Raw genomic sequence first — 12,983 nt, 5'->3', positions numbered from 1 at the left:
GTGTCATCTTCAATTTCTTTCATAAGTGTCTTATAGTTTTCAGTGTAGAGGCCTTTCACCTCATTGATTAAATTTATACCTAAGTATTTTATCCTTTTTGATGCAACAGTTGTAAATGATATTGTTTTCCTAATTTCTCTTTCTGATAGTTTGTTACAGCGTATAGAAACACAACATATTTCTGCATATTGAGTTTTGTATCCTGCAATTTTTTTGAATTCATTTATTCTAACAGTTGGTGGAGTCATTAAGGTTTTCTCTATATAAAATATGTTACCTGCAAATTGTGACAGTTTTACTTCTTCCTTTCTGATTCGGATGATTTTTATTTCTTTTTCTTGCCTAACTGCTCTGGCTAGGATTTCTAATACTATGTTAAGAAAAGCAGTGAGAGTGGGCATCTCTGTCTTGTACCTGATCTCAGAGGAGAAGTATTCAGCTTTGTATCACGGAGTATGATGTTAATTGTGGTCTTGTCAAATTCCCTTTATTGAGAGATTCCCTCTACAGGGAATCTATTTTGCTGAAAGGTCTTTTTTTTTTTTTTAATCACAGATGGACATTGAATTTTTACAGATGCTTTTTCTGCATCTACTGAGTTGACCATATGATTTTTTTTCTTTCATTCTGTTAATATAGTGTATCACATTGATTGATCTGTGTATGTTAAACTATCCTTGGGATAAATCTCACTTGATCATGGCATATGATCCTTTTTACTGTATTGTTGAATTCAGTTTGCCAATATTTTGTTTAGGATTTTTACATCTATAGTTCATCAGGGATATTGGCCTATAATTTTCTTTTCCTAGAGTGTCATTGTCTGGCTTTGGTATGAAGGTAATGCTGGCCTCATAAAATTAGTTTGGAAATGTTTCCTCCTCTTCTATTTTTTGGAAGACTTTGAGAATGATTGGTATTAATTCTTCTTTAAATGTTTGGTAGAATTCACTGGTGAAGCCATCTGGTCCTAGACTTATTGGGAGGTTCTTGATTACTTATTCAATCTCTTTACTAGTAATTGGTCTGTTCAGATTTTTAAAATTTCTTCATGATTCAGTCTTAGTAGATTGTATGTTTCTAAGAAATTTATTTCTTCTAGTCTAATTTGTTGGTGTATAATTATTCATTGTAGTCTCCTGTGACAGTTTGTATTTCTGTAATACCAGTTATAATGTCTCCTCTTTCATTTTTTATTTCATTTATTTGAGTCCATCTTTTTTCTTGGTAAGTCTAGCTAAAAGTTTGTCAATTTTTGTTTTATCTTTTCAAATACCAGCTCTATCATTAATCTTTTCTATTGTATTTTTAGTCTCTATTTTATTTATTTCCACTCTTATATTTATTTCCTTCCTTCTACTAACTTTGGGTCTCATTTGTTTTTTTCTAGTTCCTTGAGGGGTTGTTTGAGATCTTTTTTATTTCTTGATGTAGGATTTATTGCTATGAACCTCACTCCTAGAACTGCTTTGTTACATCCTGTAAGCTTTGGTATGTTGCATTTTTATTTTCATTTGTCTCACAAAATTTTTTTTGGCTGTGCCTGTGGCATGTGGAAGTTACTGGGCCCAGGGGTAAAACCTGTGCCACAGCAGCGACCCAAGAAATTCAGTGGCAATGCCAGATCCTTAACCCACTGCACCACAGGAGAATTCCTATCTCATTATTATTTTTGTCTCACCACATTTTAAAATTTCTTCCTTGACCCACTGGTTGTATAGTAGCATGTTATTTAATCTCATATTTCCAGTTTTCTTCTTGTGATTGAAATCATATCTAGCATCTTTTCCAACCACATGGTCTGAAACTAGAAATCAATCTTCTTAAGTTTATTGAGACTTGTTTTGTGGCCTAACATGATATAGTTTGGAGAATGTTCCATGTGCACTTGAGAAGAATTTGTATTCTGTTGTTTTTGGATGGGATGTTCTTTATATAGCTGTTATATAGCTGTTTTTTGCATATCTGGTTTAAAGTGCCATTTAAGGCCAATGTTTTCTTATTGATTTTTTGGTCTGATGAAAAGTGGAGTACTAAAGTTCCCTACTATTACTGTACTGCTGTCTATTTCTCCCTTTAGATCTAGTGATATTTGTTGTTGTTGTTGTTTTTACTTAGGTGCTCCTATGTTGGGTGCATAAATATTATCCTTTTGTTGGACTGACTCCTTTATCATTATATAATGACCTTCTTTGTCTCCTATTATAGTCCCTCTATTCCTCCTTCTCTTGCTCTCTTCCTTTGTGATTTGATGACTTTTTTTATAGTGGTATATATAATTAGATTCCTTTCTATTTACCTTTTGTGTATCTACTACAGGTTTTTGCATTGTGGTTATCATGAGGCTTACATACAACAGTTTACATTTATAACAATCTATTTTAAGTTAATAACAACTTAAGTTTGAATGAATTCTAAAACAGTTTTTACTCTCTGCCCCCACACCATTTTATGTTTTTGACATCACAATTTATATCTTTTAATCTTGTGTATTCCTTAACAAATTATTATATAGTTATTTTTACTAATTTGTCTTTTTACCTTCATACTAGCTTTATAGGTGATTAATCCACTACCTTTACCTTAGGTTATTCTTAACTTTATATTTACCTTTTCCAGTGAGATTCATACTTTCATATGTTTTCCTGTTCCTAAGTGGCACCATTCTTTTCAGTGTAAAGAAGTCTAACATTTCTTTTAAGGCTGGTCTCATGGTGGTGAACTCCTTTAGGTTTTGCTTATCTGGAAAACTTTCTCTCTCTTTCAATTCTGAAGGGCAGCTTTGCCAGGTAGAGTATTCTTAATTGGAAGTTTTTTTCTTTGATCACTTTGTATAAAGCCCTACCATTTCCTTTTGGCTTCCCAAGTTTCTACTGAAAAATCAGCTGATAGTCAATGGAGGTTCCCTTGTAAGTAACAAGTTATTTTTTTCTTGCTGCTTTTAAGATTCTCTCCTTGCCTTTAACTTTTGACATTTTAATTATAATGTGTTTTGGTGTGAGTCTCTTAGGGTTCCTCTTATTCAGAACTGTTTCCTGGATTTGGATGTCTGTTTCCTTATCCATGTTAGGGAAGTTTTCAGCCATTATTTTTTAAAGAAGTTTCTACACCTTTAATCTCCCTCTCCTCTTTCTGGGGCCCCTATAATGTGAATGTTGGCCCACATCATGTTGTCTCATAAATACCTTAAACTACCTTCACTTTGTTTCATTTGTTATTCTTTTTGCCTCTCAATTGGGTGAGTTCCACTGCCCTGCTTCTGAGCTCCTAGATCCTTTCTTCTGCTTTATCTGGTCTGCTATTGAACCCTACTAGTATATTTTCCAGTTCAGTTGTTGTAGTCTTCAGCTCTGTGACTTCTATTTGGTACTATCTCTTTATTGAAGTTCTGTGTTCATCTAATCTTCTCCTGAGTTCAGTAAGCATTTTTAAGACTATTATTTTGAACTCTTTATCAGATGTATCACTTATATCTGTTTCATTAAGGACTTTTTTATGATGTTTTATTTTGTTCTTTTACTAGGAACATATTTACCCTTCTTCATTTTGCTTGGCTCTCTAGTGTTGTATTCTATGCACTAGATAAAACAGCCATCTTTCCCAGTCTTGAGGGAGTAGCATCTTGTAGGAATGGAACTTATCTTTCAGCCTTGCCCTAGCTCTTGTCTCTCAAACCATGGTTATTGTACAAGCAGCCTATTTTATTATCTTTAGTGGCTCCCAACATTTGACTGGGCCAAGATCTGTCCATATCCCAAAGAAGAGGATCTCAGTCAGCAATTAGAGTCTGGCTGATTAGAAGTCAGACCTTCAGGCAGCAGTTTTGAAAGTATGCAAATATATATATGCTTGTGGGACTGAAAGCATATGTTCCACTGGCCACCAGATCTGGGTGACCTAGAGATGTCTCCCATGCAGTTTTTGCAAAAATCAGGATGCCAGACAAGCGTACAAGCTCCATCCTGGGAGCTCCTGGTGCCCTGTCATGAGGCACAGAGAAGTTGCAGAGATAGCATCCACCAGCCTCCATCCTTGGAGGGCACCTCAGTAGGTCCCTAGATAAGCCAAACCAAAAGGCTACCCCTCTTGCCAGAGCTCCAGGACAAGTAGATAGGCCTCTTTCACAGAAAGACTTGGGGTGTGATCAGTCCACTGTCTTCACAGTCCCCTGGGGTGGCAGCTGGCCAAGAGTTATCTGTTTATTATAGTCTAATGGGACCCGACCTGGGAATGCAAGCTCACTGGCCACTAGAACAGGAGATCAAAGGGTGCCTGCAAGGTGGCAGCTTCAGAAAACTGGGGCACCAGAGATACTGGTGCTCTGGAATACAGCAGAGGGAGGCACAAAGATACCACCTGCCCTTCCCACCAACTTTTAAACTAAAGACTATGAGACAGGATTACATAATGCTCACAAAGTTGTATAGTTTAGAACTATCTAGTCATATTTTATAACATATTCATCACCCGTACATATTACCAAAAGAAACCATACATATTACCATTCACTTCCATTTCCCCTTTCTCCCACCATAAACTTTTTTTTTTTTTTTTTAGTTTTATGGCTGCAGCTGTGGCAGATGGAAGTTCCCAGGCCAGGGACTGAATCTGAGACCTCTGCCACAGCTGCAGCAATCCCAGATCCTTTAACCCACTGTGCCAGGTTGGGGTTGAACCCGCACCTCTGCAGCAACCTGAGCCATTGCAGTCAGATACTTAACCACTACAGCATAGCGGGAGTTCTCCACCACAAACTTTTAATCCAGTTCTGATGAAGAAAAACTAAAGTACTAACTTCCAAAGAGGATCAAGTATTTAATGAAGCTTTACATTTCTTTTGAAATGAAAAAAATCTCCAAATGCCTCTTTGGCTTAGAAACTTACAAGGGGGAGAGACTATATCCCTCCACCACCTGGCACAGCATCTGGCCCATAGTAAATGCTCAATAAATACCTGTGGAATTAAATGCTTGGCCATCTGAATGATCTGTGTATGGAACTCTATGAAAAAGACTTAACATTGGTGCCATATGTTAAAAGCACAACTGACTGGCAATATTATAAGGTAATGACCTACCTCCCTAAGTCGTCATACTTCCTATGTAGTAGGCACATTTATTAACTTACTTAAGTCCTCACAACAACCTGTGCAAGAGGATAATGTTATTAATTCTCCTGAGGTTAACAGTGTGCCCAGCTAATATGTGACAGAACCCAATTGCAGAGCCTGCACCCAAAGCCCTTACACTCACCACCTCTTGTCCTTTAACAAGATGGGATCTCTGCAGCTCTTCCGACCCCCCTACTCACCTGTCTCCCTGTTTTTCTCGCAAATGAAGTTATTGATGTCCTCGCACTGGAAATCATTCCACTGCCCAGCATAAATCAGCCCGGCACAGTCTTCTCCTGGCCCGTGGCCGTGACCCCAGTTATCTGGCTGTCCAGCTTTCCAGTTTCTTTTAAGGAAACAGAAATTGAGTGTTAGACTCGCAAAGTCACACAGAAGTTTTCTTTACCCAAGAGCAGCAGAGAAATGTAAAAAAAAAAAAAACGAGGCATGTCATTTGTTCTGGAATGAAAAGGCACTGTTTAAAAAGCTGTGCACACCCTTCTTCAGAATAAGAAGCAGCTGTTGTGCAGAGCAGTGTGAGTTGCAGCATCTCCCCTGCAGGCTGGCTGGCTGTCTTTACTACAATGAAATCAACTCGCTGAGCTGCCTCCTCATAGTGCTGAGGGCGTAAATCTTGTAAATCTTTCTTCAACGCCGTTAGATGAATGATAACCTTCTAATGTGTATTGGAACGTTGACTTCTAGGCATGTGTGTGTTTATCTCTGCGTGAACATATATGCATTCTGAGGCCACGATACACACTCACACTATGAGAACCCAGAGGAATCCTTGTACATTCAGATATCATGCTTATAACAAGTCAGAGTCAGGAAGAGAGAGTGAGGGACCCTCCATATACATTTACAAGAACCTACAATTGTAAACACTTGGTGGTGCTTGTCTGGTTAAGTTTTAGATTGTTCACTGCTTTAGAGAGAAATAGTAATTTAATCTTACTGAAAATGACCCATGCATTTCACTGCCTTTTTTGGGGAGAGAGATTCTTAAAAACAATTCTTCTTTAGGAGGAGCTCACTTGAGGCTTGTTAACTTGATGCTGCTCAAATCCCCCCTTTCTCAGCATTCACTGTTCCTGATCCTATTTCCATGCAACACATTAGACATGCTTCCACGACCAAAAACCTGAAAGCTGCGTCTGCTCTAAGAAGCAAGTCCTTGGCACAGAAGCTGTGGTTACCTCCTGAGAGGACCAGCTTGTTGTTTTGTGGGGAAGGTCTGGAAAAACATCTGCAGCAGGAGATGCTTCCCCTAAACAAGGACTCCTTACCCCACCAGCATCATCTAATTCAGTGGCAACTCACTCTGGGCCATGCTTTATGTTTCTATCAGAGTGGGTGGCTTTGGCCACTAGAGAGAAATCTTCTGCTATTCTGACCCCTATAGCAGGAAGTTCTACAGCAAAGAAACACTTCTCACTACTAAGATTTTCGGGGTTTTTTTCTTTGTTTGCTTGGTTTGTTTTGTTTTTTTACAAAGACACAAAGTTTATTTAACAATTAAAAAAAATTACAGCTGCATCTGTGGCACATAGAAGTTTCTGAGCTGGGGGGGTCAAATCAGGGCTGCAGCTGCCAGCCTACACCATAGCCATAGCAACACTGGATCCTTAATCCACTGAGTGAGGCCAGGGATTGAACCTGCATCCTCATGGATTCTAGTCAAGTTCTTTTTTGTCTTTTTAGGGCCACACCCTTGACACATGGAGGTTCCCAGGCTAGGAGTTGAACCTGAGCCGTAGCTGCCAGCCTATGCCACAGCCACGGCAACGCAGGATCTGAGCTGCATCTGCGACCTACACCACAGCTCACAGCAATGCTGGAACCTTAACCCATTAAGCAAGGCCAGGGATCGAACCTTTGTCCTCATGGATACCAGTCACATTAACCACTGAGCCATGATGGGAATGCCACTAGTCAGTTTCTTAACTGCTGAGCCACAATGGGAACTCCTGGAATTCTTCACATATAATGTTCAGAGTGTTCCTTTGGGACTAAAGGTGGAAGGCAGTTCGTGGCTGTGAGTGGAGTGACTCAGGTGGGAACAGCGTGGACCGGTGGTGGATTAACCTGAAGCCAGACCTCAGGAGCAATTAGTCTTGTAGACTAAGTCTCAAAACATCTTTTTGGAAAAGCTCAAATCAAGTAGAGTGATCTATGGCAAGACCCCCCCCCACCAGTCTGCATGCTTGTAATAGCATAGAACATGTCAGGCAAATAGAATGTATCTATTTTGGAGAAGAATGTCAGCTTAAATAGTGCCTAAACCTCATTCATAGGTAGATTCTGGCCAAAAGAATGGCTGCAGCCTGGGCCCCAAATCCCTGAATCCCATATTATAACACACACGTCACAGAAATGATTTGGTAGCCACATATGTATGTACTTGGACAGCATATTCTGAGAACACCAGGGACCATGGAAGCATTTGGACCCACTGTTGCAGCACAGCAGCTGGTGGGTGTGCACCTCCTTCCAGGATTCTGGAGGCAGAGCGCAAACTCTCAATCTTGGGAAGAGCCCCTTCCAACCTCACAACTTGGTCCTTTCTTGTCAATCACGAGATTGACTGAGGCTTCATGGCCAAGAAACTTCTGCTGGTAAGAGCCTGGCTTCAAAACAGGAAAGTCTTAGTAGTGAGACGTGTAGAATTTTCTCCTGCTATAGGGGTCTGAACAGTGGAAGATTTCTCTCTAGGGGCCAAAGCTGCCCACTCTGATAGAAACATGAGGCATGGATAGAGCGAGTTATTATTGAGTTAGATGATGCTGAAGGTTCCCTCTGGTCCCCAGCATTCTATGGCTCTCACTTCTAAAAGTGTAGTACGTGGGAGTTCCCATCTGGTGCAGGGGAAACAAATCCGACTAGGAACCATGAGGTTGAGGGTTCGATCCCTGGCCTCGTGCAGTGGGTTAAGGATCCAGCGTTGTCGTGAGCTGTGGTGTAGGTCGCAGACACGGCTCAGATCTGGCGTTGCTGTGGCTGCGGTGTAGGCCGCTGGCTGCAGCTCCAATTTGACTCGCCTGGGAACCTCCATGTGCCATGTGTGCGGCCCTAAAAAGAAAAAAGGAAAGAAAAAAAATGTAGTATGTAATGTGATATATAGCAGACTGTGTGGACAGAAGGGCAACCCATGTTTTCTTTGCTAGGTAGAGCTGAAAGCTGTTACTTATAACTTGACAGCCTGCTCTCACTAAATGATGTCCTGTGCTGGGGACCATGAAATGGACAAGAGGAAGTGTGGAGCTTCACACGTGTTTTGGGAGACTCTGATTCATGTTACCATTGCTTTTGGTCTGTTAATTTCAGTACTGTCTTTCTCAACCAGCTCACAGCATAAAAATGGAGTTGGGAGCAAGAGGCAGAGGAAAAACCTTTTATCCCTTGTCTCTTTCCTCTTTAATAGTCACTGCAACAGCCGGAAATGATTTCAAAAGGGGCGCGTGTGTGTGAATGTGCATGTGTGAGAGGGAAAGGGAGACGGACTTCTTCTCCAGCCTGGGCAGGGTGTGGGGAGGTGCCGGATCCAGAAACCATTGTGCATGGCAGGGGAAAGGGAAGGGATTGGACCATGCGTGGAGGCAATGGGAGCAAAGAGGATGAGAAAGTAGACGGATGGAGTTCCCGTCGTGGCGCAGTGGTTAACGAATCCGACTAGGAACCATGAGGTTGCGGGTTCGATCCCTGCCCTTGCTCAGTGGGTTAACGATCCGGCGTTGCCGTGAGCTGTGGTGTAGGTTGCAGACTCGGCTCGGATCCCGCGTTGCTGTGGCTCTGGCGTAGGTCATGGCTACAGCTCCGATTCAACCCCTAGCCTGGGAACCTCCATATGCCGCGGGAGCGGCCCAAGAAATAGCAACAACAGCAACAACAACAAAAGACAAAAGACAAAAAAAAACAAAAAACAAAAAACAAAAAACAAAAAAAGAAAGTAGACGGAGAGGGACCTGGGGAGCTGCATCACGTTGGGAGACCCCAGAGAGCCTAGAGCCCCTTCCCCAGGCCCTGGCAGAGAACATTCTTGTCTTCATCACAAACCTGTCGTGAGATGCGAGTGTGACACTGTGGCTGGCATCTCCATCGGGACATGGTGTGATGCATACCTGCTAGGTGGTGCCATTCTGCAATTACTGACTAGTGTGAAAATGATGATGGTGACAATAATAATAAGCGTAATCATGCCAGTACCAGCCGATGGCATTTCTTGAGCACTTCCCATGGGCTCGCTGTCCTTGATGCTTTATATATATTTTCTCACTTAATTTTCACAATACGGACGCTGGTCCTGCTGTAATCTTCATTTCCAGACAAGAGCATGGTGATCTGCGTGGCTGAGTAACTCACACGAGGTCATGCAGCTGCCGAGTGCTGGGTCAAGGCCTGGAGCCCAGACTCATCGACCCCAGGGCATGTGCTCTCTCCCCTAACTGCACTGGCTCTTTTTCTAGTCTGCACTGTTTTTATTACTACATGTCAAGTTAAATTAGCCTTCGGCTATTGAGGCCTCATAATATGTCTGCCTAATTTATTCTTGCTTTTAAAACTTGATCCCGGGGATTTTTATGTGTCTATGTATTCCTTAGGGTGGAAAATGAGAAGCATGGTCTGGGTTGGAGCTGGGGAGCAGGGGCCCCAGGGTGGCTATGGCTGGGGACAGAGCCCCTGGGAAGGTGTCTGTTCATGAAAATCCTTCTTGGGTCCCAGGTACCGATGCTGAGACTCTCTTCTCAAATCATAGGATTCTTGCTGGAGCCTAGAAAGGAGGAGGAAAGTTCCACCGTGGGAGAGCTGGCATAGACAGTTGTGTTTCTGTTCCATCCATTCTGTGGGGGCAAGTCCAGTTTTTGCTTGATCAAATTTCTTAGGGAGTCTAACCCAGACCTTTTTGCATTTATGGCTACAAGGAAAGTGGAGGAGACTGAAAAAAAAAAACCTTTTTTTTTAGTTCCCCGCTGACTCCCTTTTAAAAAAGATCCTGGCAGTCTTGACTATCAAAGCCACGGATTTATCTTCCCCTGAACAGTCTCTGCTTCCTGTCCCCTCCCCTGGCCCTCCACTTCTCCTGTTTAGGTGACAACTTTCACAAGTGTTTGGAGTCTCCTGAAGAGCATCTGTGCTATGCGGGTGCCCTCCCCAAGTTGTTGGCCAAACCCCAAGAGCCAGGCTATGGTGTGACATCCTCTCCCCAAGGACAGGTGCCCAGGGAGCAGATGGGGTGGATGGCAGGCCAGCAGGTGGGGATCCACTGCCCTGGGGGCATCTGAGCCTCACCTTCAGAGCAGATCTAAAATCTTCAAAGGCGGCATCTCCATGTAGGTCACTCTTTTGAGAAGAAATTGGCCTTCTTCTGGTGCCCATCTACGTCCTCTAATCATGCCTTTTCGTGTGAAGGATTTAAAAGTACAAAGGAGTTCCTGTCGTGGCGCAGTGGTTAACGAATCCGACTAGGAACCATGAGGTTGCGGGTTTGGTCCCTGCCCTTGCTCAGTGGGTTAACGATCTGGCGTTGCCATGAGCTGTGGTGTAGGTTGCAGACGCGGCTCAGATCCCGTGTTGCTGTGGCTGTTGGTGTAGGCTGGCGGCTAAAGCTCTGATTCGACCCCTAGCCTGGGAACCTCCATATGCCGCGGGAGCGGCCCAAGAAATAGCAAAAAAAAAGACAAAATAAATAAATAAATAAATAAAAGTACAAAGAAGCCTGCTTGTTTGCCCGCACACACGGCAGCTCCATCTGGCCCCTCCCCCGCAAGCCCATTCCCTGTCCTTGACCACTGCTGCTCCAGCCTTGATGCCTGGGGTGCTGTCTTAGACCTGAAATATGCTCGCTTTCTCTTCTCCCAGCACTATGGATGCTGTGGCTCCTTCATGCTCAGAGCTGGTCCTGAGGCCCAGATGCTCTCATGCCTGCTTGACCTCTGCAGGACCTGCCTTCTTTGTCTCCAGCAAAGGTATTCACAGGTGACTCTGCTCCATTTGGCACAGCGTGTTGCATATTTTTCTATTTTCACATGCATTAGAAGCAAGCAAGGGAGGAGGAGGATGAAAGGTGAAGTTTAAATTGCCACAACTGATTTGCTTTTCAGATCCTGGGGCAGGAGTGGGCTCTGGAGTTGGATGAAGCTTGTGGAGAGGTCTTTGCCTTGAGGAGCTCCGAGAAGGTTCTGTGAAGTGCTTCTGTCCTTCATTGCTGCCTTTATAGGATTCAGGTGCCATCTGAATTGCAGGGACTCCTCCAACCTGTAGGAGACAGTTGTCCCACAAATGCCTTTGTTCGTGGTACACTTGAACCTTCTGTGTGCAGGAGAGTCATAAACTTGAAGCCCAGCCAGGCTTGGGGCACTGATGCTGTCATACTGAAGGGTGGCCTGGCCCTTGTCAGAAACATGGCTGGGGCAGCTCGGAATGTCCTAGGGTAGCCAGGCCCACCTCATCCCTCAGAGCAGCATTTAAAGAGCACGCTTGGCCACGAGTGGGTGGGTTTTATGAGTCATTTCGTAGAAACGAAGAAAGAAATCACTCCATGAAAAGAAAAAAAGAAAAACCTTCTTTGATGGCCTATTGATTCTCAGCCATGCTTTCCCTACGTGGAAATAAATAGGCAGCTGGTACCTAGAGCCTCCATTTCAGGAACATGTAGGACACAGGTCATTAAGGAGGAAACTGTAGGGAGTTAGTCTGGCAAGAGGTGAAAACAGACCATCAATCTGGAAGTTTCTGAGACTTACTTATACTCTGGAGACGTGCCATCCAGCCACCTCCACTCGTTTTCCTGCTCTGAGTCTGTGAGGCCAATCCAGTGGCTCTCTCTCCCTACCGTCTGCTTTTTGATCCATTGCTGGAAAATAAATCAGAGACGGTATATTACTGTTTTTTTTATGGCCACACCTGCAGCATATGGAACTTCCCTGGCCAGGGGTTGGGTCAGAGCTGTAGCTGCAGGCCTACGCCAAAGCCACAGCAACACCAAATCCAAGCCACATCTGTGACCTATGCCATAGCTCACGGGCAATACTAGATCCTTAACCCACTGAGTGCGGCCAGGGATTGAACCCACATCCTCATGGATACTACATCAGGTCCTTAACCGCTGAGCCACAGTGGGAAATCCATGTTACTATTTTTTTGAAAGGAAGTTTGGGGGGACTTTCCCTCCAACATTTAGAAAAGAAGGACATATTTAGGAGGATTTTTGTCAGGATGTGGGCACTGCTTTTGCTGTCCTCTTTGTATCACATTTGTTTTGTTTTGCTCTGTTTGGGGGCTTTGGCATTTTTTCCTCTTAGAAGTATATATGTGATATTTAAGTGCTATTCTTTCCCACTTAAAATATCCAGATCACCCCAGGCTCCACCGCCTTCTACTCCCTGTCCCTCCCATGTTCTAATAACTGTCACAGCCATGGTACTATTGAGCTCTTCCTGGGCTGGGTACCACATCCAGTGTATCTCATGCAGTGTGCCTTTGGGCCGTTACAACCACCATCCTAATAAAGATGATGTGTGGCTGAACTGGGATTGGGCCCAGGTCTGTATGTTCCAAAGCCCAGGCACCTGCCCAAATGTCCTTTGGATGCTCATTCCCTGTCAATTACTGCAGAAATAACTGTTTTTCAGGGCTGTGTCTGCCGGAGTCATTGAGGAGTCATTGAGGGGACCACTGGAACAGTGTGGCGTTAAAGAGCATTGGTATTGTTGCGGATGGACCTCAGTGTCAGTCTCAGCTCTGTATTTACTTGTCTCATGCATTAGTCATTTAAACTTTGCAGAGCTTCAGTTTTCTTATCTGTACCATGGGGGAATAATATTACTTGTAGGCTCTAGGAATGTTGTGAGGTTTATAAGAGAAAATGCCTTGT

The 12,983-nt window shown here is 43.3% G+C and overlaps 1 protein-coding gene and 1 long non-coding RNA gene across 12 annotated transcripts in view; one reads left to right on the top strand and one right to left on the bottom strand.

Moving 5' to 3' along the window:
- COLEC12 (collectin subfamily member 12) overlaps positions 1–12,983 on the bottom strand; it is a 192,002-nt gene that overhangs the window by 4,487 nt on the left and 174,532 nt on the right. Inside the window, exons 8-10 of one of the 2 annotated variants that reach the window (XM_084964305.1) lie at positions 11,854–11,963; positions 5,311–5,456; positions 5,083–5,145 (exon numbers count right to left, since the gene is read on the bottom strand). In XM_084964305.1, coding sequence (XP_084820431.1) covers positions 5,099–5,145; positions 5,311–5,456; positions 11,854–11,963 — 303 coding nt within the window. In that variant the 3' untranslated portion in view covers positions 5,083–5,098. Of the gene's footprint in view, positions 1–5,082; positions 5,146–5,310; positions 5,457–11,853; positions 11,964–12,983 lie in introns of those variants that run through there. The other variant, XM_021096156.2, reaches the window with a different exon arrangement.
- LOC110261178 (uncharacterized) overlaps positions 1–12,983 on the top strand; it is a 64,286-nt gene that overhangs the window by 45,351 nt on the left and 5,952 nt on the right. For 3 of the 10 annotated variants that reach the window (XR_014807723.1, XR_002345052.2, XR_014807717.1), the window contains exons 2-3: positions 10,970–11,076; positions 11,212–11,286. The exons of 1 other annotated variant lie outside the window; for it this stretch is intronic. This is a non-coding gene — a long non-coding RNA (uncharacterized LOC110261178). Of the gene's footprint in view, positions 1–10,969; positions 11,087–11,211; positions 12,814–12,983 lie in introns of all 10 variants that reach the window. 6 more of the 10 variants (XR_014807720.1, XR_002345053.2, XR_014807722.1 and 3 more) reach the window with 5 other exon arrangements.

Source organism: Sus scrofa, chromosome 6, assembly GCF_054392235.1.
Source record: "Sus scrofa isolate SSC_HxYL_T2T_F1_AM1 chromosome 6, Sscrofa_HxYL_maternal_Yorkshire_Landrace_v2.0, whole genome shotgun sequence".
NCBI classification, from domain to species: Eukaryota; Metazoa; Chordata; class Mammalia; order Artiodactyla; family Suidae; genus Sus; species Sus scrofa.
Note: the sequence above shows the minus strand (reverse complement) of the source record. Positions and strands in the feature narration are given on the sequence as shown.